The 24,043-nt window shown below is 43.4% G+C and overlaps 1 protein-coding gene across 1 annotated transcript in view; it reads right to left on the reverse strand.

The window, feature by feature from the left end:
• Positions 1-19,122, reverse strand: part of PKHD1 (PKHD1 ciliary IPT domain containing fibrocystin/polyductin) — a 442,956-nt gene extending 423,834 nt beyond the window's left edge. The window contains exons 1-10 of the mRNA XM_080805609.1: positions 19,027-19,122; positions 17,286-17,363; positions 16,517-16,661; positions 14,007-14,115; positions 9,601-9,658; positions 5,964-6,042; positions 4,607-4,681; positions 2,202-2,266; positions 1,647-1,686; positions 686-756 (exon numbers count right to left, since the gene is read on the reverse strand). Coding sequence (XP_080661735.1) covers positions 686-756; positions 1,647-1,686; positions 2,202-2,266; positions 4,607-4,681; positions 5,964-6,042; positions 9,601-9,658; positions 14,007-14,115; positions 16,517-16,661; positions 17,286-17,363; positions 19,027-19,078 — 772 coding nt within the window. The 5' untranslated portion in view covers positions 19,079-19,122. The remainder of the gene's footprint in view (positions 1-685; positions 757-1,646; positions 1,687-2,201; positions 2,267-4,606; positions 4,682-5,963; positions 6,043-9,600; positions 9,659-14,006; positions 14,116-16,516; positions 16,662-17,285; positions 17,364-19,026) is intronic.
• Positions 19,123-24,043: the final 4,921 nt, after the last annotated feature.

Below are 24,043 nucleotides of genomic sequence, written 5' to 3' on the forward strand. Positions count from 1 at the left end.
TTCAGCTTTTTACACAATTAGACTCACTCTAGAAAGTGAATGACATTTGCCCCACGACCTACGATATTTCTTGCACTTTTGGCAAAGGTCGATCCTGCTGTCCCTGGAATGGGTTCCTCCCTCACAGTAGCATCTACAGTGGTTTTATGATCTTTGTCAAGACTCAAAGCTAAGTGTTCTTCTTCAGTGGTGAACTTCCAAATTGGGTTCACAGTTTCATCCAAGTTTCCAATTTTCAGCATTCATTTTTCAGCACGGAAGTTTACCCATCAGATAGCCACACCATTGTTGAACATCAATATTAACAAGTCATAAATTGTTGGGTGAATGCTCAGAGGGGGTGTTAAAGTAACCGGAAAGATACACTTTTGTGCTTTTGGGGGCCACTGCTTTTCTGTTATTTCTCAGAACATAGAACAAGGATGACTTCCTTTCTTTCATTCATTTTATATCCACAAACTCTGTATAAAAGTCTATGATCGAACCTCTTTTAATATAGCACGCACACAAGCAATTTCTTCTCACCTGAAACCTAAGAGTCACCCATCGTTATGGAGGGGGGGGAGGACAGCTTCAGGTGCTCCTGGTTATAGAGAAACGGCACCAGGAGAAAGGGAAGAAGGATCCAATATTGAGTGAGGTGTGAGGGAAGAAGTGAGGAGTTCAGGGATAAAGGCATTAGTACCTGAGTGTGTCTGGTACAGGAAAAGTTCCAGTTTAGCACTGATCATCCATGCATTCTTATGTACTATGGACCTGCCAAGACAAAGGTTTGCTTTAGATGAAAAAAAAAAAAAAAAAGCATTCGAGATTGCATTTCTTAAATCAGCTGCCTACAACAAAGATCGAGGGCCAGCCTCCCCTGATCTTTTGAACAGTCTGGATACCAGCTCCCTTTGACGAGTAAAGAACGATACCCATAGGGCAACCTGTGTTTTGTGATTTTGAAAGTTTTTGATAATAATACCTACTTCCAGGGAGTCCCAATAATACCTACTTCACAGAGCATCACAAATATTAGAGAAAGATGAATGTGAAAGGGCCTGGTAAGGAGATGGCCTATAGTAGATACCCAATAGATACTAATGTTATTCCTTCCTAAATTCGAGAGAGAGAGAGAACCTCCATTCTTGGGACTAGGAGCTGTAGGTGATATGCCGCTATCACCACAATGGGATGAATGTCAGCTAGAGAGTATGCTTTTCAGGAAAACGCTTGACAAGTTATATGGTGTCAGAACATTAGCTAAGGCATGCAGAAACGATTCCAAATCATAATCTCCTCTCCAAAACTCTATGAAATCTGGACCCTTTCCATCTTGAGGAAGGCATTTCTTAGAATGGTACAGTGCATTTCATGGAACAATGTCCTGTTTTAAATTTATGAGATTACTGAAGACCTAATTCCCACCATTTTGTACCATCATCGCATTGAAACATTTACATTACCTCAAGATGAGTGTGTAGGACACAATTATATTTACCTAAGTCAAAGAAATCAGGTAGGTACACGGGGTTTCATTAATGCTATTTTGTTCCTGTATGTTTAGAATTTTCCACTATAAAAGTTTCCAAAAAAATAAGCAAGACCAGAAAGAAATCAATAATATAAGGTGATGATAAATTTGCTTGCTTCCAGTTACTTACCTTCCTTTGTTAAATACTGAGAAACTAACATTCTGGGAGCCTGTAACAAAAAGAAACAGACGTTAACACAGGAGTCTGCCTGTGTCACAGGGACCAGGTCCTTGCTACCATAAAGCCAAGGACTCCAGATAATCACCAAGTTACCACCCAAACCTGTAATTTCTTTAACAGTGCCCAAAATAAACACCTCTGAGACTCAGCACAATCACTGTTGACTTCCAATAAAAAAAGGATAGATGCGGTAGCACATAGCAGCTCAGAGTCCGGGCTTAAAGTCACACTAAACATGGTAAATCCATAACCAGCTGCCCTGGTCACTAGCTGCAATTTTCTCCCCTCTAAAGTGAAAATAATTCCACCAGCCTCACCAATGCATTCACTGTGACGATTAAATTAATTTCTATTTAAGCTCTTTCATATAGATTTTTAAGCAGTTCTCAACAGCTGGTAGTGACTATAATCATCCTTATGAAAAGCAATCCTTGAACTAGTATTTTTCTGATACAGAAAAAGAAACACATAAGACTTTCAACTTATGTTACTTCTTGGACAGACCGATGTAGTTGCCTTCTACACGGCACTGCAGAGTCCCAAGACCATGGTCTTCCTGAAGAGGATAGCTAGAGAAAGAACCAAAACCAGTAGTGAGAATTACCAGACAACTCAGTTCAGTAGTTCTGACTCTTTAGCCAGGAAAATAAAATAAAATAAAATAAAATAAAATAAAATGCCAGCTAGTCAGTGAAAATGGCAGATACAGAAGGCATAATGAACTCATTGGAGAAAATATGTAGAATAGTACTAACTAGAGTTCTCATCAATACACGTGCTATCAGTTAAACACATGGTGTAAGAGACAAAATTTCACTCATTCTTAACCTCTCTTCAGACCTTTCCATTCTTTCCAAAAGCTTTACAACAAGGACACCAAAACTCTTACCAAAAAAATCTATTATTAAGTGTGAACCCCCTACAGAATGAGAGACGATATTTACAAATGACATATTTGATCAAGGGTCAGTATCCAAAAATCTTTAAAGCACTTGTCAAACTCAACACCCAAAAAAAAAAAAAAAAAACAAAACCAAACAAACAAGCAAAACCCAGTTAAGAAATGGGCAGAAGACATGAATAGACATTTTTCCAAAGACATACAGATGGCCAACAGACACATGAAAAGATGTTTAACATCACATTTCATCAGGGAAATACAAATCAAAACCACGATGACATACCACCCCTCACCTGTCAGAATGGCTAAAATTAACAATACAGGAAACAACAGATGGTGAGGAAGCAGAAAAAGGGGAACCCTCTTATACTGTTGGTGGGAATGCAAGCTGGTGCAGCCACTCTGGAAAACAGTATGGAGGTTCCTCAAAGTTAAAAATGGAGCTACCCTATGACCCAGTAATTGCCCTAGCAGGTATTTAGCCAAAAGATACAAAAACACTGATTCAAAGGAACACAGAGAGCCCAGTGTTTATAACAACATTATCAACAATAGCCAACTATGGGGGCACCTGGGTGGCTTAGTTGTTGGGCGTCTGCCTTTGGCTCAGGGCATGATCCCAGGGTATTGGGGTTCAGTCCCACATCAAGCTCCCTGCTCAGTGGGAAGCCTGCTTCTCCTTCTCCCAATCCCACCTGCTTGTGTTCCTGCTATCACTGTGTCTCTCTCTGTCAAAAATAAATAAAATCTTAAAAAAAAAAAATAGCCAACTATGGAAATTTCTGACTGTGGAAAGAGCCCAAATGTCCATTGACGGATGAATGGATAAAGAAGATGTGGAATGTATCTACAATGGGATATTATTCAGCCATAAAAAAGAATGAAATCTTGCCATTTGCAACAACGTGGATGGAACTAGAGGATACTATGCTAAGTGAAATAAATCAGCCAGACAAAGATGAATACCATATGATCTCATTCATATGTAGAATTTAAGAAACAAAAAATATGAACATAGTGGAAGGGCGAAAAAAAGAAGAAAGTAAGCCGTAAGAGACTCTTAACTACACAACAAACTGAGGGTTGCTGGAGGGGAGGTGAGTGGAGGATGGGCTACATGGATGATTGGTTAAGGAGGGCACTTTGTTGAGCACAACTGGTGTCATATGTAAGTGATGAATCATGAAATTCTCCTCCCAAAACCAGTATTACACTCTATGTTAACCAACTAGAATTTAAGTAAAGATTTTGGGGAAAAAACTGTCAACCCAAAAAAGAAGGATCCTGAGCAAACAAATTGAAGACAACAGGAAGAGATACATTATAGAGTTTGGCCTTATAAAACGCCAGTCCTAAAAAACTAAGCCATAGATTACAATCTTGTGATGGCCTCAAGAGATGGTTAAATTTACTCAATCCTGAGTGAAGTGAAATCCAGCAAAATTTGGTTAGCTAAACTATAAGAATGTAGACACTCTTTTTAAAAATTCACTGTAATACATAGACAAATTTTAGTTGTTTTTTTATTCCTTCGGCTGGTCATTACAGCAGAGTGGTTAAGAGCATGAACTTGGAGGCTAGCTAGTCAGCCCAGGTATTCATTCCAGCTCTGCCACTTTCTCTTTGCAGGACCTTAAGCAAGTTACTGGACCCCTCTGTGCCTCAGTTTCCTCAACCATAAAGCGGGACTAATACCCATATGTCTTCACAAGGATATTAGGTAACCTAAATGTGAAAGTGTTAGACAGGGCCTGGCCTAGAATGAGCACTTAGTATTAGCTATTTTTTTTCAAGATTGGTTTCAGAATCCACTTCAATTTGCATTTTGAATCAACTACCATGTATTTTCCAGTAAGTCTAAAAATAAGGCAGTCAGCAGTTATGGGTGATCTATATTAAAAAATAGATGTGTGTGTGTATGTGTGTGTGAGAGAGAGAGAGAGAGAGAGAGAGAGAAACCCACATGGAAGAAACTAAAAGCATGTATGTAGGCAGGAAAGACACTCACCGGCTTCCTGTCTGCCTGTTTACAAGAGAGCAGGCTGTGACCCATTTGTCTCCTTGAGCTTCCAAGATCAATGGGCTGGATAAAAAATGGGGGGGAAAGACATGAGACAATAGCGTTAGGGTCCCAGTAAACATTCCTGGCAAAACTCACAGGAAACATTGTTCTGAGCATTCTCCTCTGGATTTATGAGGAATTCTGCACGTGGCCCAAGCCTGTCCCCTGAGGAGATGTTGAATCAATTCTCAGCCTACAGGTAGGAGCGCACAGCACTGTTTCATGGTCTGCATTTTCACATGGCAGAAGGAGCATTTCCCTTTTCCCCCCAAATCTTCATCAGGTCCACATTGGCTCTATTGGGTCTACCCAGAGCCACTGTGGAGTTTATGCCTTTGTTTCCCCTTTCAAATGCTGTATCCCAGACCCAGGCTGACATGGGACCAAGCAGTGAATGTGGCATATTATTAAGGATGACCTTGGGGCTTCCAGCCTCCACAGAAAGAGTGATTTCCTTTCAAAACAAGTTGACCATGAATTAATGCCAGAAATATAGATCTTGAGTGTAGCCATAGCATGTCCTCTTCAAGTAGGGCAGAATCACAGAGAGGGAACAGAACAGAGGAAGATACTGCCATCCTCTCGAGGAGTACAAGGAAAATTAGACCCAGTATACAGAATCTGCTCAGCTATAGTAAGACTAGGTTCCTTCTACCTCATCAGTCCTCGCTCTAACTACTTCAGATGTTGCATAATCAGTGGCTTAGACCTTCCGCCAAAGACTACAACTTCAACACTTTCCCTCTGGTCCTCCTCTTTCCCTGGCACACCTGATTTAATAGTAACACCTATTTCATGAGCCTCTGGTGAAGAAAGTCATGTTGGCAATCCCAATCATTCCCAGCAAACAGTAAAACTCAACAGCTCTCAGTGCCTTCTCCCTTCCTCCCATCACACTAACGGAATTTCTTAAATGCACAAATGCATACCAACCGAACAGGGAACTTATAATGGTCTTCTGGGTTCAAGCGTCGTTTTATAAAAAATTTATTTCAGCCTCAGAAACAAGGGGGAGAAGGGGGAGAATCGAAAAAGAAAACCCACGGATGCAATTACAGCACGATTCACGCTGAGCCCAGAGTGACTAGTTGTCAGTATATAAATGGACCAACTTAATCGACCAGTTGCAATTACATTAACAAAGTTTGCTGAAGCCCAGCTCACCAGGGACCATAAACTGCAAAGAGGAAAACAGCAGTTCTGTGCCAACTGCTCACAATTTATTGCTATCAGGGAAGCTGGGCTCAGGAAGCAATCCAGCATATTTGTAACTAGTTGAACACCCAGATGAACACAGTCTTACCTCTCAATGTACTCAGCTTCAAAATCGAAGGTTTCTGATCTTCCAGTGATAATCCATCCATACACATGTATTAGTTTTCCTGTTTTAAGAAGATTTTTTTTTAATTTAACAGACTTAGCTCCAACTGTAAATTACAACATGGACTATTTCTTTTTGGTTACATCTATTTAACATGGCCAATCTGGTCATGAGTCAGAATATTAATGCCTTTTTACAAACCATCCGAGAAAGGAGCCCCAAATATGATCCTGTGATCAATATTACACGTTGGAAAGTCTAAAATAACCGATTATTGTAATCACAGGCTTAATCATCTATATATGGGGCACAGAAGCAGTAATGGGGTCTTCCTCACAGTCCCATGAAGTATGAGGCTTTCAGGAGCAAGGGGCTGGTTTCCACACGCTGCCTTGTTCTACCCTCCTGGCTGTGTGTAGACCATCCACCCAATATGGGATTTAAGGGCAATGTGCCTTGGGGTTCTCCACATTTCATGAGACTTTCCTCTGGACACTTGCTAATACAAACCACCCAGGAGATGCCGGGCATTCTGGATATTAAACTTTCTTCCATATCTCAGAGTACAAAAGATTAAGTGTCAAGGATGACCCAAATGGATGGAAACTAAGAAAGGAGGGGATGAGATGAAATAGAACAGAGTCATGGCTTAAAGGATGGGCAATGGCATATCTCGTTCATTCAACCAATATGCTAGTGTTCAAAGATAGGGCAAATTGAGGATCTGCAAGCAGTTTGTGTCTGCCTAGCCCACTGACGAATGGATGACTTCTACTGCTGCACTCCTCTATGTGACTCACAGGGATTTCCACTGGGTAGCAAATGTTTCCTTAATATTCCCCTCTTTTGAGTTCAAGTTCAAGAGGAAGTGCAAGCATCAGCAATCCCCTCTCAGCAAGGTGCACTCTCGGTACTGCCCCTACCCGCTGTGCTCACCAGAGGTGAGAAAGGAATCTGATGTAACTCTTTCTCGAAAAGAGTTTGGGGGCCCCTCCCGGATGTTACATGAGCTGAATTCTTCTATCATTGAAAACACCTAAACTCAGCTCTGTGCAACTACATAAGGCAAAGTTTTAAGCAAACACACCACAGCAAGGTGATGTAGTTCAAGCTCACCGGACAACCCCATGACCTGGAAATGCATGCCTTCCAAATAATTAGAGAATTTACCCATCTGTGCTGTAGTCTCACAAATGATGTGAAGAGATGAGAGAGGTTTTGGTTAGTAAGTAAAACATCAGGGTGCCTGGGTGGCTCAGTTGGTTAAAGCCTCTGCCTTCGGCTCAGGTCATGATCCAGGGTCCTGGGATCGAGTCCCACATCGGGCTCTCTGCTCAGCAGGGAGTCTGCTTCTCCCTCTCTCTCTGCCTGTTGCTCTCCCTGCTTGTGCTTGCTTTCTCTCTCTCTCTCTCTCTCTCTCTCTGTCAAATAAATAAATAAAATCTTTAAAAAGAAATAACTAAAACCGCAAAGATGGAAAAGAAAAGAGCACCCGTGGGGCTCATGAGGCCACTGAATGCAGAGGACTTAGAATCTTTTCATGGCCACATTCAAAGTTCCAAAAGAACATGACCAAGAAGGTGTTCCCTTCACACTGTGCCTGTGTAGTAGTTGTATGAGATGCTTTCAGATGTGGTCATTGGATGACTGGCAGTGAAACCCTGGGACCCTTCCAGGAAGTATGAGAGCCACTGTACAGTGAGTGGGTAGAAAGGGAGGGAACCTAATGCCTTAGACAAAGGTCGCAGACACGAAGAAAGCCTAGAGTCTGAAGTTTTCTGCTTCTATTAACAACTGGCAAAATAATTTCCCTTCGTTTCAATAGAGCTAAATTACTGAACCCTAGCTCTGATGGGCACAATTTTAAAAACCGGTAACAAGTTATAGAAATTGGGAATTCTGTGACTTTCTGACTTGTTTCTCAACAAAGCAGCCCAACAGAGGCTAAGAAATGGCTAAGCCTGTCCATGGTGCTGGACAATTCCACATCACAGTGGAGGACGGTTCATCACAGGTAGAAAGTCAACTGCTAATGGAATGTCATCTCTCCTGTCCCCACCACCTCCCTCATCTCCAGGGCTGCCACTCTGGGCAGGCTTCCCAAATGTCATGAGAGTAATTGTCTGGAAAGTGACTTCAAAGATGCCGCTGCATGGATCCTGCCTGGAGGGACCCCTCCACTCCAACCAGGCCAGCCGACGATCATTCCCCCAGAAGGTGGAGAAGACAGGGTGCTGCACTCATACTCGGTGAAAGAAATGGGCCTGACAGATCTGGGTGAGCCAGCATCCCATTTCACACCTCTGATGGCAGGCTCCCTCCTCAGCCCTCGCCCTATGGACTTCTGCCATCGAAACCAAAGCTTTCTAACACCCCAACAGCAGGGACCCAAATGTCGGCCTGTGATTTTCAGGCCACATCTCTTTTTAATAAAACGTGATCATGCCTTGATTATTCAGACACATGGAAAGGAGAAGATCTCTGTATAACCTGCATTAATAAGATCAGGCCAGATTCATAGTCTTCAGGGTATCATTTAAACACATGCAATGTAATCTGAGTCTATACACATACACAGAAGTACAAACACTTTCCAGCAACTCGGATACCCACTTTGACATTCTTGAGCAGTCAAGCCATTCAAAACGAGATCAGTTTATGCATTTAGACACAACCACATATAAACAGTTAGCAACTTGTATTCCCGTAATTACACCATCTGGGAAGCCTGAACAAAGGAACAATCTGAAATAGACATAGGAATTTGCCAAGAATCAGACAGTGAATTATATATAATCCTCGCTGTGCTTACTACTTAGTTGTAAGGCAGGCTTAGCCATTCTTGAATCTAATTCTTAGCTGCCATCCCTTCTTTTACGAAAATCTTAGCTTTCTCCCTCTTCTCCTCTTCTAGCCTCTGGCTCTTGCATGTGTGTGTGCCCTCTAATTCACAAAAAAAAACAAAAAAAAAAAAACAAAAAAAAAAACAGGGTATGTATCAGGGTTGCTGGCCTTCCTTGTGGTACGGGACACCACCGCTCAAACCAGAACAAAATGTTGGCTATGCCTACCCACTTTGGATTCTGCTTGTCTGGGTTCAGATCCCAGCTGTACCCTCCCTAGTTGACTTTGAGCAAGCTACTTAACCTTTTAGCATCTCGTTTCCTCGTCTGCCAATGAGAATAATAATAGTCCCTATGTCCTCAAGTTCTTGTGAGGATCTAATAAGACAATACACGCCAAAAGCCTAGAACAGAGCGTGGCTCACAGTAACGTTCAATAAAGGTTTGCTACAAAGTGGATGATTAGCAGGTTAAGAGCAATGATGATTTATATTTCCTCCATTCTCCAGCAGGATCTGGTCTGATTTTGCTAGCCTCTTTTTCTTTTTGTGTTTGGATTCTTTTGTTTTCAGCGAAGTAACAGAGCAAAAGTGCCCAGAGGGGAAAACCAAACCTGGTTAAAATTAAACCAGAGGTTGACACTTATTTTTAAAACAGCATCAGAGAAGAAGCTCAATGATCCCATTTATAGAGAGCACCCATCTCAATAGAAGAGTTTGGAATAGCTCTGGCAAAGGGATCCATAATTACTCCTATTTTAATAGGGGATTTCTTACCTGGAGCTCCACTTGGTGGTGTAACTTGGTAAACAACGGGTGTCTGTGCCCTGGAAAACTGTTCAGGAAAGGTCATCACAAGGAAGTGTTTCATTAGCGTATCACAACCACAAACAAGAAGCAAAAGTCGTTCCCCATCAAATATTAGTCTAAGGTGGCAAATGCTTACATTTCCTCAAATCAACTTTCATGTATTTCTTTTTATCCCCATAATTTATCTGTGAGGCAAAGGTGACAGATATTATTATCGTTTTTCCATAGAGGAGGTAAAGGGAATTTTATCAAGGTCACATAGCTCTCTCTGCCCTGCACCGTACTGTCCAAACTTTGGCAAGTCTCTTTCTCCCTGCCCACCTGCCATACCCAGGAACACATTTTACCAGAAAGAAAGTAGGTAGGCCAGGCTTAAGAATTCCACTATTGTAACTTGGTATCTTGGAATCTTGAAGGATTTTTTAATTTTCCTAGACAAGAATTTGCTTACTTAAATTGAAAGGATTGCAACTTAAATTATTATCAGCCAACAACTAGGCAGGAATTAGTGAGCTACAAAAAAAAATTGGAAGTTGGGTAGGCACACAAGTGAGGTATTTGTAAGGAAAATGGATGGTGCCTACTGAGAGAAAAATTATTCAAATTATTTAAGGAATGGGAAGCAACCTTACTCTTTGAGAAGGAGGAAACAGCACTGACGGGAGAGGTGAAAGCCTGGTCATAGCACACCAAATCATCTTTCTATGCCCCTCCCCTGGAGCACATTCTCTGTTAATTATAAGCTCCAGAAAGGCAGGGACAATGCCAGATTCAGTCATGGTCATATCCTTGTGCACCACCTGGGATAGAGAAGACATTCAAATCTCTGTGAACAGATAGAGTGGCCCCCTATGAGATGATTGATATGGTACCTGGAAGTAGAAGAGAGAAAAAGACAACTCCAGGAGTCCCATCTCACCTAGAGGCATCTGAGTTAGCCCAAGATTAGTGCATTTCATGGTCAGAGCCAGTGTGAAGAGAGAATCAGAAGAATGGACTGACCAGGCCAAGGTTTGACCCATGAGCTGATAACACTCAGGAAGAGACCTGGTCTCCCCCTTCTGCCACCCTCACTCCCAACCTCCTCTAGACGCTTAGACTGCCTTCAGTCCCCGTAAACTACACTGCTTCCCACTTGCAAATCCAATGACAGCAGATCGTTTTGCTTGGTCTGCTTCCAGCCAGAAGTCCATCTTCCCAGGGAGAATATCACCAAAGAATAACTCCATTGTTCACCGACAGCCCTAAGCAGAGGGGAGAGCCAAAGACATTTCAACAAAGCTGACAGTGGCTTGGCAAGCACAGGTTTTAGGCATTGATCCACATGGCTGTACAGCCTGCCATCAAGGCTAGTTTCCTCCTTTGTAAAAGAGAGGGTTAGAGAATAGGTCGCAGAAAGTATGTACAGTCAGCAGGTCAAGGTAAGAATGTAGTGACCTCACCATTTGGGAACTGGTTCTGATCTCACCAAAAGATAAGGATTAATGCAATTCCACACACGCACCTGCCAAATTGCACTCCTGACCCTGGCCTCCCAGCTTCTTCCTGCACCCTGGCCTTCACCTCTCACTGGGGCGCCCTCCATACCATTGTCATTTCCATTGGAAGTATACCCTAGGAGCTTCATGAGGAAGAGCAGGGGTTACCAGTCCTTCCCACAGATGTTAGAAACTGAGGCAGAAGAACAATCGAGTCCAAACCAAATACATGGTTTGTATGGTATTGTAATCCAGAGACATGCCTCCGGATTTCCAGCTTGCAATGTAAGACCTACCACTCACTCAGCCTGTGAGCCTTCCACCAGAAATGAGGGGGCAAGAGAGTGACTCCTCAGTCACTCCCTGCTGCTCCTCGTCATGCTGGGGCGCTCAGAGTTAAACCTCAGAAAGACTCTCCCGTGTGATCCCTCTGAGCTGACACGACAGAAAAATAGTACGTTTCTAAGGAGAACAGGCCCCGCTCACCCAGCAAGCTAGAGACATGACGAAGTGAAAAATTAATGAGCTTCCAAATCAAGCGTCCCTCATGCTGATCCCTGAGCCCCGACGAGGTCAGTGGCAGCAAGATGGGGGAGAGGAAAAGCATCAGATTAGGAGAGTGAAGCCACAGCCACCAGCTGCTTGATAAACCTTCTGTGAGTTGTTCAAACTTGTCAGTGCCCGCAGCAGGCTCTTTGAAGTGGACTGGCGAGATGGAATTAATTTTTAATACTCACAGTTCCCCCCAGTCCCAGTCCCAAAACAAAGAGACACACCGTGTTTTATTTAGCTTGGAATGCCTCTCATTAACTGCGTCCCCTGGTGATTTTCCATCAACTCGCCAAGCTAGGCGAAGCACTCAAGGACTTGTTTCCTTTAATGTGCAATTTTAGGAAGTGCTTCTCCTCTCTCCGCTTGCTCTCCTCTCCAATCTTTAATAAGTAGGAACACTACTATCTGGGGTGAAAGGAACATCAAAACCAAAAACAGCATGGTGACCAGGGAGGGTGCCCGGCCATCCATCTTCTGCTACATTCACAGAGACAGGGGAGAGGTGGGCATGTGGGGCTTAATAAGAAAGAATGATCTTTTTTTTCTTTCTGCTGCATATGTACAGAAGCACAATTACAAGACTCTCTGGGAGGGAGAAGCAAGTTGTTAAATGTGAACTGACAGCAAATTCCAAATTTGTCAATGAATTGCCTATATAAAATGTAGATCGTAACAGGGATGAATTTAGGGGATGAAGTCTTGTTCTAAAGAAGCATTAATTAATGACCGAGACTTTCATGAACAGCCCTTCAGCGGGGTCACCCTGTGGGAAGGACAACCATGACAATGAGCTCGGTCAAACCTCAAGCCTTTTATGAAAAGTCTAGGGCCTACCCTTTCAGAGGTTAGTGGAAAACTAATCTGAAATGGACAATAGGCTGAACCAAACACAGAATTAAGACCAAGTATGCATATTGCTTCTCCAGCATAAGTTAGGCATTAACTCATGAACTCTCCCTCTCTCTGCTTCCCTTTAGATCTGCGCTTGAAGGAGAATACCACTGGCAAATGCCCTTTTAGTCTAGGATTGGAAAGAGGAGCAGCAACCAACCATGAAGCAGAGGGCGAGGTAGAACTTGGGTCTCTGAGTCCCTTCTCCCTACTGAGACTTAGGAGAACTGCAGCTCTGACATGAAACATTGGCCAATGATAATCTTTGTGGCTCCTCATGGGCTTCAGTTAGATGAAGACTTGGAATCCAATGCACGGGGGCGCCTGGGCGACTCAGTCAATTAAGTGTTTGCCTTCGGCTTAGGTGTCAGTACCTGCTCCTTGCTCAGCAGGGAGTCTGCTTCTCCCCCTCCCTCTGCAGCTCCCCTTACTTATGCTCTCTCTGTCTCTCCCTCTCTCTCCATCTCTCTCTGTGACATATAAATAAATAAAATTTTAAAAAAAATAGAATCCAATGCAGGTTCAAATCTTAGTTCTTTTAGATCCACATGTAAGTGAAATCATACAGTATTGGTCTGTCTCTGTCTGACTTACTTCACTTAGCACAAGACCCTCTCATTCTGTCCATGTTGTCACAAATGGCAAGATTTATTCTTTTTTATGGCTGAGTAACTTTCCATCGTGTATATATACCCCATCTTCTTTATCCATTCATCTGTTGATGGACACTTGGGCTGCTTCCATAATGTGGCTATTATAAATAATAAACATAAGGTAGCATATATCTCTTCCAATTGGTGTTTTCATTGTCATCACATAAATATCCTGAAGTGAAGTTGCTAGATCGTATTTCTGTTTTTAATTCTTTGAGGAACCTCCTTACTGTTTTCCAGGGCGGCTTCACCAATTTATATTCCCACCAATGGAGGGAATATAGTTAATAACATTGTAATAACTCTGTATGATGACAGATGGCCACCTAGACTTATCGCAGGGATCACTTTGTAATGTATAAAAACATCAAATCACTATGATATATATCTGAAACTAAGAGGACATCATAAGTCAATACAAAAATTAAAAATTAAACTATTTTTTAAAAATCGTAGTTCTGCCATTTAGTACTTGGAGGACATAGGCAAAATTATTGATGAGATGGGCACATTATTTCATCTCCCTGAGCCACAAGTCCCTCATCTGTAAAACCAGGATAATAAATAGCTACCCCATAAAGTTGATGTGAGCATCAAATTAATGCATATAAAGCACAGAGTCTGACAAGTGTGCCACACTTAACCTTCACTGGTATCATCTCAGACACCCCACAACTACCATCCACCTTTCTTCTTACCCCAACAAAGCAGACTCTGGCTGACTTATAACTTGCTGGTGGATAGCACAGGCCTACCCTCAGACACGGCAAACACACATTCCTCCAGCCTCAGAACCCACCTTGAACGTACAGTTGTCTCGTGGTCCTGGACTGGGGCTGCCCACCACCTGCCCCCCAGAATGCACCTCGAGGTAGTACAGACCCTCGTGTGCTTCAGACAGCAGAGATCTGAGGGCAGAAAGTAGAAATCCTTGTGAACCAAAAGCTGTGAACTACCAAAGCCAAGAGCCCCATGAGATCACTCCAAATTCTTCCAGCACCTGTGAAGCAGAGCTAACCAAGGATTCCTATGTTTCATTTTCTACAATCTAGATCCACTCACCCACAAGACTTTAAAGATTGGATCCTACACCAACGTGTTATAATTGTTTTGTAGAAAGCCCTTAAAATTAAAAAAAAAAAAAAAACAATTCTATCTTGCAGAATTGTAGGTTGACGGGACTTCAAGACTTGGAACAGACATTGATAGGTAATCTAATCCTACTTTCCATTAAAAAAAAAAGCTGACAGTTCCAAAGAGATTAAGAAACTTATGTGTGCAAACATCACAGGTCAAGGGTGACTTGGGCTTGAATCCTAGGCTCTTTTGGAAAAAAAGGCATTGATTTCATTCATAGGTTGCCAAAAAAGTTCTTGCCTTCATCATATTCAAGCAGCCCATAAACACTTCATATATCCATCAAGAGAGTCCTGGACCCTCTCTCCTCTTTTCACAAATATCACAATGATTTCTTTGCCTTTCTGATGCTCCATTCATGTTGACTTTTGTAAGAGAGGGAATAGGATGACTAAGGAGCTAGAATTAAGAAGGGCCTCCCCTCCAGGATTTTCTCACCAAACTCTCCAGCATGAGTTTAATTACTTAAATCTGCACCATCCAATGTGCCACCATTAGCCATACGTGGTTACTGAGCACTTGAGATGCAGCTAGCCGCATATACAATACGCTAAGAGTAAAATCCCCGTGGATTTTGAAGACCTGGTGTGCAAAGAATATATAAAGTATAGCGTTAATAATTTATATATTGATTACACATGAAATAATATTCTGGATATGTTAAGTTAAATAAAAATTATTAAAATAATTTCACTTGGTTCTTTTGACTTTTTAAATGTGGCTACTGGAAAACTTTTAATTACATTTGTGGCTCACGTAATATCTGGATTAGACAGTGCTGATTTAGAGGCTACAGTGCCTGTCCTAGTGAAAGCAGGTATGTCTTTATGATAATGAATATGATGGTATTTCACTGATGATAAAATGTACATTCTTTCACATTTGAGGGTTAATTGAACTTGATATCCATCTTCCAACCCATGAGTACATGTAAGAGGACAGTGTTTCTTTTCCTCTAAAATAGACTATATGGTACATCTCAAAATCATTAACATGTTGGCATTGAGGGAAATAGAACACACACAACTTTAGAGTTTTGATCTATTTCATGGCAAGTTCCTACAGGAACCCTATGCCCATATCCACCATAAAATGTGAGGAAGACATACAACCGAGTTTTAAAACCAGTAGCAGGAGGGCTGGAAGAAAGTTCAGCTCAAGAGACATCTAGAGAGCCACACCTGCTCACAAGGTGTTGTGCTTTAGTACCATAAGGACTACAAGGGCAGTAGTAACATATCCCCTGTCCTCAGAGCACTTCCTTCTAGAATGAAACTGACAAGTGAACAACGAACCTAAGTGTCATGAGAAACACAGGGCTGAGAAAACGGGGCCACTGCAGCTACACATGCCATGCCCCTTGTAAATTACAAAAGGCACTCCTTCCTCAAAGCTGTGGCAACCATCACCTGGATGTCAGCCTCTATCCGCCCCCCTTTCAAAGAAGACCAAGATTACACCCTGTTGTATGTTCAGGGAAGAGCTGACATTTGCACATTAGATTTCAGGAGGCAGAGATGGAAGAAAGGGAGCCTTCCTGAAGGGGAGAACAGAAAACAAAAGGAAATGACAATTTCTTTTCCTCTTAAGCAATGATCCACTTTTACATGGGATCTCTAAGACATGAGTAGGGAAAGAATGAACTTGTGCAAACTTCACAAGCCACCAAGAACTTGAATAGGACGGTAGGTGACCTGGAATCCTGTACCAATCATACCAAAAAGGAAATAGGTTGATAGGTTGAGGACTAAAGCAAATTTCCTTTCTAATTGGTCTTGGGTTTAGGCACAATCATTACAATTATGTCTATTTCAAAAGCTGAGTTCTTTAGATGGGGAAATGGCACCGTTTATTGAAATCTTAACAGTGATAGAGCCCCCTGCAAACAACAAGAAGAAAACACAGCTGGAAACACAATCCAACCCCTCCTTATAAATGCCTCACCTTTCTCAAAGTTCTTTCCTATCTTTTCATCCCCCTATCTTTTCCTATCTTTTCATCCTCCCTTAAGCCTGATAGGGGACTTCGCAGAGGCGTATTCACATGGAACATTTTTAAAGCTATAGCTGATAACTGCAGTCCTAGAGGGAGTTGCTCTAATGTGCCACCCAAAATTACAGTGATAGGCAAAGCACTGGCCCTGTCTGATCTTCTCCTACCCAGACAGGTTACCTGGTCCTGCACATGACCACTGGCAAATCCAAGAAGACAGGAGAGACATCACAAGGGATGCTGGGCAGGGTGGGCTCAGCCACATTCACCAGGTGTATCTCCAGCTGAGCGCCGTTGACGGGATAAAGGAACTCCGACTCCAAACCTAAACACAAGGGAAAGGGGAATTTCAGGCTGAGCAGAGTTGCAATCCACACTGGAGAATATAAAAACATGGCTGCACAGGGGCCATATGACATGCTGAGCTTGCCTGAGGATGAAATGACTACTCCTCATTTCCAAATGCATTTATGACTCCAGTGTAAATGGATGGTCTCATTTATGAGTTTATAAGAAGCATTTTTTCTCTTTGGGTCCATCCACTGAAATCCGGGACTCTTTCAGCCATCACAATTACTCTCTACCCTGGTACAGATGGGGAAGCTGAGCTGTGGTTTAGAAGTTCCCACGTGTAGAACCATCTGCAAGATTCTGGGGAACACGTTGCCAAGGACTCTGCTACACGCTTCCATATTGTGTCACTTGGGGTTCCTAGGGTCCCATCCCACAGCTTGGGATAAGAAAGCGGGCCCGGGCATATAATGGTGTGATGGGCTCTCCTTCTGTGACATCAGCAAGCGAGCGTCTGGAAACACAGAAATCAGTGTGAGTGGGTCCAATGCCTTTCAGGCCCTCTTTTACACCTGTCCTTAGCCAAAGACTCATGTATTATTTAGGATTCTTACTACCAATAAGTAAGAAACTTGCTTTTGATAAGAGCCGAACCTACCATCAAAAATGACTGTGATCCATGTTCCCCCTGCAAGACTACCTTCTTCAGGTTCAATGCGGAAACTCAGGGAAGGCACTGTCATGAGTAAGAAAAACAGTGGGTTTCAAGTTCAGAGTCAATACACCTGCTTCCCTAATGTTATAAAAACAAAAGCTAGCATTCCTCCGAATCGCCAGAAGGGCTTGACAAAGCACCGATTGCTGGGCCCCACCCCTGGAGTTTTTGATGCAGTAGGTGTAGGGGAAGGCCCAAGAACTTATAGTTCTGACCAGGTGCTGCCGGTGCTGCTGGTGCTATGGGCCTGGGGATCACACCTTCCAAACTTCCATTTTAAGGAGAGTTCTGGCTAATCCACTTATTTTGGACCTCCAAAAACCCACAGTTCACCAGAACAATCCTGCATTTCTACATCATTTGGGAAGGGCCTCGGGACACATTTGATTCCTAATTAAACACATATGATCTGTTCTCTCTTTCCCACCCCTGAATTAGGTAGTCCTATTTTATCTGTAAAGCCACCATTTATTTCTTGTAACTCCACTTCCCAGAGAAGAGGAGAAACTTGTAGAAGCTGTCCCTATTTCAATCATCCTGCTCAGTGTACCATCCTCTGATTTCTTCCTTTTGACTACATGACCAGAATGACTCCCCAGATGGACACAAAATTCTGTAGATTGTTTTGCCTTGCCTGCTCAGAGAGAGGCCGAAGCATGCATCAGTGCTGGAATTTCCTTGAAAACAACAACAACAAACTATAGACGACACATGTTAGGCTCTCACGTGTTAGGTTCTCGCATTGAGACCATTGGCTGAGCATAATAATAAAATCCTTATCTTTGAAGACACTCCTGGACATGCCTTAGGCAAGACAAAGCCAATTCAAGGAGCCATCAAAAATCAGTCAGCTCCTCAGTGAGATCATAGATAGGAAAAGTGTGATCTACAGAACACTTTACGTTTCCAATATCAGAAAAGATAAAATACAATCCAAGGCCGTGCTAACTCTGGCTAGCCCAGGCCTTCCATGTGCATTACATAGAGGGCATGATGCATTGCCAAGGGTGGTGGGGAATTACTCATGGCAGCCCCAGCCAGAGCAGCCCGTGCTTACCCTTCAAAAAGTGTATTAGATACTTCAACCTAAAGTGGGTCCCAAACAAATGCCATAAAAAGATGCCAAGGACAACCAAAATTACAGAGAAAATTAGAGACATGATTTGGGAAATGAAGAGTTTGATATAAGCACTCGTTAACCACTAAGACAAGATAAGCTATTCCCTTTGGGAAGATAAAGCAATAAAATCTAAAAAGAATTACATCATATGGCTCAAAAATGAATTATAAAAAGAAGGCTATAAATTATTACTAGAAGCTTTAGACCATAACAGCAATCTCCATTGGCCATTAAAAAATAGAAGTATATATTCATAACTTATATATAGCCTTAACAACAAAACAGGAAAAAATAATCTTTTTTTTTAATTAAATTTTTTATTTATTTTCAGCGTAACAGGTGTTGGGTATTGGGGAGGGCACAGATTGCGTGGAGCACTGGGTGTGGTGAAAAAACAATGACTACTGTTACGCGGAAAAATAATCTTTAAGTAGAGAAAATTTAAACCCAGAACAGATGCTTCAAAACTATCCTCCCGAATAATATTTTAAGTATCTATAAACTAATTCTCAAGGTAACTTGTTGTGTTCTAGCTATAAACCCTTCAGAGCACATCCCACTCACCTGCCAGAAGTAGTATTTCCATACTCATCAGAGAGATCAACCAGACAGTCATCCTGTCCACTTAAATCAATCCTCTCAAAATTGCTCAGACATTACAAGCATTTTCAATTTTGCAGGAGCAGTGTAGCTTTTGCACTTTAAAAAAAAATGAAAAATTACCATCATTTTTTGCTCACATATTATTACTTGACTGTGCTAAAATTTGGGAAATTAAGGCAGTGATACCAACATGGCTCTTGAGCCTTCTAAGGGATCTGCCATCCTCCCAAGCTCAGAAGAAAAGGATAATCTAAGAATCTTACATAAAATCATCACTAGGGGCACCTGGGTGGCTCAGTGGGTTAAAGCCTCTGCCTTCGGCTCAGGTCATGATCCCAGGGTCCTGGGATCGAGCCCCACATCAGGCTCTCTGCTCAGCGCGGAGCCTGCTTCTCCCTCTCTCTCTGCCTGCCTCTCTGCCTACTTGTGATCTCTGTCTGTCAAATAAATAAATAAAATCTTAAAAAAAAAAAAATCATCACTATTCCATCCCCCCCACCAACTTATTTTATGCATGTTTAAGCTGGGTAAATAAGAACAGCCTCTTTGATTAATTCATTGTTGAGCAAAAGTTTAATCTAAAAAATAATAAATTCTAGATATTAAGATACAAGTTAAGAGTGGTTGTAGGGTGGGGGGAGGGGGAGGTTATTTTGTTTTGTTTCGTTTCTAGAGGAGTCTCAGTCCTCCAGGAAATCAATCAACACACAAAAAATAAATAAAATTAAAAGTTTAACAAAGCAAGTGTTAAGTATGGTACTGGGTTAAAAAAAATGGTACTAATGGGAATTTGGGGCAAGGGCGGGGAACTGTCTTGTCCTCACAGCAGAGGAGGAAGGAAGGAAAGAAACAGGAAGAAAAAGCTGCACCCTCCAAACTGGACCCAATGATTTTAGGGTCTCTCTATCCCTTTTCGGTGGAATGGTGGCCCAGTCCCTCAGGTCTCTCTTCCCTAAATACTGCTTTTATTGTGCTATTGTTCTGCTTAGTGCTTTTAATTCAATGCCAACCCTCCATCATTCATAAAATGATAAGAATACCTCCCAGTGGGGGGCCTGGGCAGCTCCACCCATTAAGCCACCCACTCCTGGTTTCGGCTCAGGTCAGGATCTCAGGGTCGTGGGACTGAGGCCCCTGTTGGGCTCTGCGCCCAAGACTGGAGACGGAGTCCGTTTGAGATTTTCTCTTCCCTCTGCTCTCCCCCCAGCTCGCACTGGCTTCTCTTTCTCTCTCTCTAAAATAAATCAATAAAATATTTTCCTAAAAAAAAAGATTACTTCTCAGAATCTTTATCAACAATAACTGAGGGATATATACAAAGAAATTAACATAGGACCTGGCACAAAGGAGACACTCTGGGCTGTTAGTTTTCCTTTCAGGGGCTATTTCCAGGGCAAAGCCTAGTCTCCCCCTCTCTTTCCAACTTTCCCTGCCGTGGCTCTCCAAAGCGAACTTTGCACTGCACGGAACGGTTCTCCCCGTCACCTCTCAGACAAGCCTTCATCAGGTCAGCCCCTTCCTTGTCTTCTGTGGGTGCCTTCTGCACTCCCCAAACTCTCTCATGATCTAATGAAATCCTGGCTTTCCTTCCCAGCCCTGCTACCTCCAGCTACCTCCTCCCTTGAACCTGCCCCCACCACCTGTTTTGGTTGGTCCGCTGCCCCCTTACCCAGAGGGCAACAAGAGACAGAGGAAAGAGGCTGACAGACCTCTCTGGACTGGAAGGCGGCAGGTTCAACGAGCAAGGAAACGTACCTACAGGCTTGTCCTGGGCACCCTCCGGATGAGTAGATCTCCACTCCTGCCTGCCTCAATCTTTAATGTTTATATAGAGGCTGCAGCTGGGTTCAAACTATACCAGGCAAGTAGTCTCAGCACCACATTGCTCTCTCAAGGCCGTGCCCTTGAAAATGGTTGCCACTGTGGGAAAGGTGGGCGGAGTGTACATTTCAAGGACGGAGTGGCAGTGGGGAGTGAGGAGCCTCCAACTGCCCAATTGCCCGGGTCAGCTCTCTGGTCAACTGGAGGTCACATCCTCTCCATGACCCCTCCTCCCAATACTCCACCCCTCCTAACCAGTGCTTATAATCTCACGAGCCCCTCTTCTGCAATGTGCCCTGAACAGTCAGCAAAGGCTTCCGCCGGCGTCAAGGTGGCTCATTTGGACGCTATCCGGCTGCACTCAGAGGCAGAGAGCACAGCAACACCATAGCATGCACAAGAAAAAACATAGGCTAAGACCATGATCCCCAAAATAAGTAATAATTTTTCCATCAAGAGCCCCATGACCCAAACCATTCATTGACTAAGTCCCCTAGGATAGGGGTTGAATGGCTCAGGGCATTCACTTGTGTCTCGGTGATTTAATTAGCAGACTCTCACGAGTGTGAACATACAACATTCTGTTTGGAGAAAGGCACAGGTGCCTTTTTTTTTTTAATAAAAGATTTTATTTATTTATTTGACAGAGATCACAAGTAGGCAAAGAGGCAGGCAGAGAGAGTGAGAGGGAAGCAGGCTCCCTGCTGAGCAGAGAGCCCAATGTGGGACTCAATCCCAGGACCCTGAGATCATGACCTGAGCCGACGCAGTGGCTTAACCCACTGAGCCACCCAGGCGCCCCGGCACAGGTGCCTTTTTGAGGCAATAATAGTGTCCAAAGCCATCCTGTTTGGGAAGATAGTTTTTCTCACTGGAGACATTTCGGTGTTTGGTAAGGACAGACTTTCCCGGCTATCATTTAAAGCTTGCTGGGTGAATGTGGTCAGGGCTTCTCTGTGTTTATGATGTCCTCCAGGCCAGTGGAGGGACAAAGATGGTGGCCAAATTATTGTACCAGTGGGAAAACAGAACATGCTCCCGGCCTTGAGGAGAGGGAAGTGGGCAGTTTTAGGAACTTGACCTGGCTGTGCACACCATACATGCTGGCCAGCAGAGGTAGATGAGAGGAGATGAACTAAGGCGGGGGGTGGATATGCCAGACCAGAACCCTCACCTTCTCCCTCCTTCAGTGGTGCATGTTCCATTCCAAACACAGTGTGTTTCAGCAGGTCCAGCTTGCCACAGGATAACTGGATCCCAGAGGAGACAGTACTTCCCATTCACCAGGGACGAGAAGTAATTCACCCTTTCCTGTAGGACACCCCGTTGTAAATGCCGTAGCTATTGCCTTTCCCAGGTATGATGGGGCTCGGTGTTCTCAGCAGCATCACACCCTGATCCACATGAGACATGGGGCAATGGCTATTTTCCATGACTTCCATATCTTTGCCAATTTGGCTGTCTCAGTAGGTGTCCCCAGTCTGGTACATGGGGCTAGGGGTCCTATTGATATATCATTCAAATATATTAAAGCCTGGGATAGTATTTTATCCCACCCAGCCAAATGATTTTGCTTGTTAGTACTTTCATCTGCTGCTTTAATACCCCTTTTGTCCTTTCTACGAACCCTGCTGCTTGCAGGTTCTGGGGGAGATGTAACCTCCACTCGATGTCATGTTCTTTCGCCCCATCTTGTACATCATGACCTTTGAGATGTGACTTCCTGTCACTGTCTATTCAATAAGAGTATTTGTACATGGTACTTAGCGTCTCTAATTCCATAATGGTAGAAGCCTGGTTGTGCTGGGACGGAGGATAGCTTGGGTTAAGCCAGATACAGTGTCCATATAAAACACGGCATATTTAGAACCCACACTCAGAGGGAGGGGACCATGAAAATCAATTTGTCAATCCCTCACTAGTTGGAAACTCCAGTGGATGGTCCCAGACCCCTTTAGTAGTTGTCTTGGCTGTTGTTTAGAACAAACAGGACAGGTTGTTGTGGCATTAACCAAGTCACTGTATTTCAGGGGCAATGTGGAATCCTTGGCAATATGCCATCTTATTCTGGTGTTCTGGTGACCTCTCTTTTATGTACCCAATCTGCTTTATCTCCAAATAGATCAGTTGCTAAGGTTTGCACTGGGCTAGGGCATCAGCCACCTGATAGCCTTGGGGCATCAGTGCCTTCCAAGCTGCCATGTGGAAGACAGTGAGGACTATTTCAGGCTCTGGCAGAAAGACCCAAATGTCTTTCTGCAGACCCTGACCCCCTCCAGGGCTTATTCATGATCATCCATCCCTTGGCTTCCTATTATTTAAGCCATGCGGTTCATCTCTTTGTAAAGTACAACTGTCAGTGCAAAGGGTTAACAGGCAGGATGCCTACGTGATCACCAGCCAAACCATTGAGTTCTGCCCAAGGGCTGTTGAGGTTCCTTCTGGCTTCCATCCAGATGGTGTCAGTGTTGGGCTGAATGGCAGTGGCAGACCCTATAGGAGGGTTGCCCTGACCAGACCCATCTCTGAACCAGGCACCAGCAAGGATTTCCCCCATTTCCTCTCTCCAGGCTGCCCTAGGAAGAGGCCTGGAAGCATCTGGAGCATCTTCATACTCCACATGGCCTCGAAGCACCTGCATTTTTGAGACAGTGGGCTCTTTCTCTGCTGCAAATGGACACACCCTTTAGTCAAAGTAGGGCTTTGAGCCATGGCAGAGGGGGGGTCAATGGAACATATTTTTAACACATCTCTTGATGGGAATGGAAGTTTGTACCACAGTATGCTCTTCCTTTGGTGCTGGAGGAGCACTGGGGACGCTGCTAGGAGCTGCTGCTCTATGGGGGCATACTGGGTTTCTAACTCCTTCTACAGCTGGAACTAAAATCCTAGAGGTGCTTTGTCATTCCATTGTCTCTGCTGTTCTGCCCAGCCACATACGTCATGGAGTCACAGACATCTAACTTAAAGATGCTTGGGAGAGGCCCTGAGCTTTAATCTGCTTCACTAATATCTTCACCTTCTCAAAGGCAGCTTGTTGTTTTGATTCCCAGTTCTGTATTTCTTTACTAAGTGGTATAAGGGATGGAGGTACTGGGCCAGGTATGGAATAAAAGTCCCCCCAAACCCTCAAATCCATACATCTCTTTCCTGTTCT

Source organism: Martes martes, assembly GCF_963455335.1.
Source record: "Martes martes genome assembly, chromosome: 6".
Taxonomy (NCBI): domain Eukaryota; kingdom Metazoa; phylum Chordata; class Mammalia; order Carnivora; family Mustelidae; genus Martes; species Martes martes.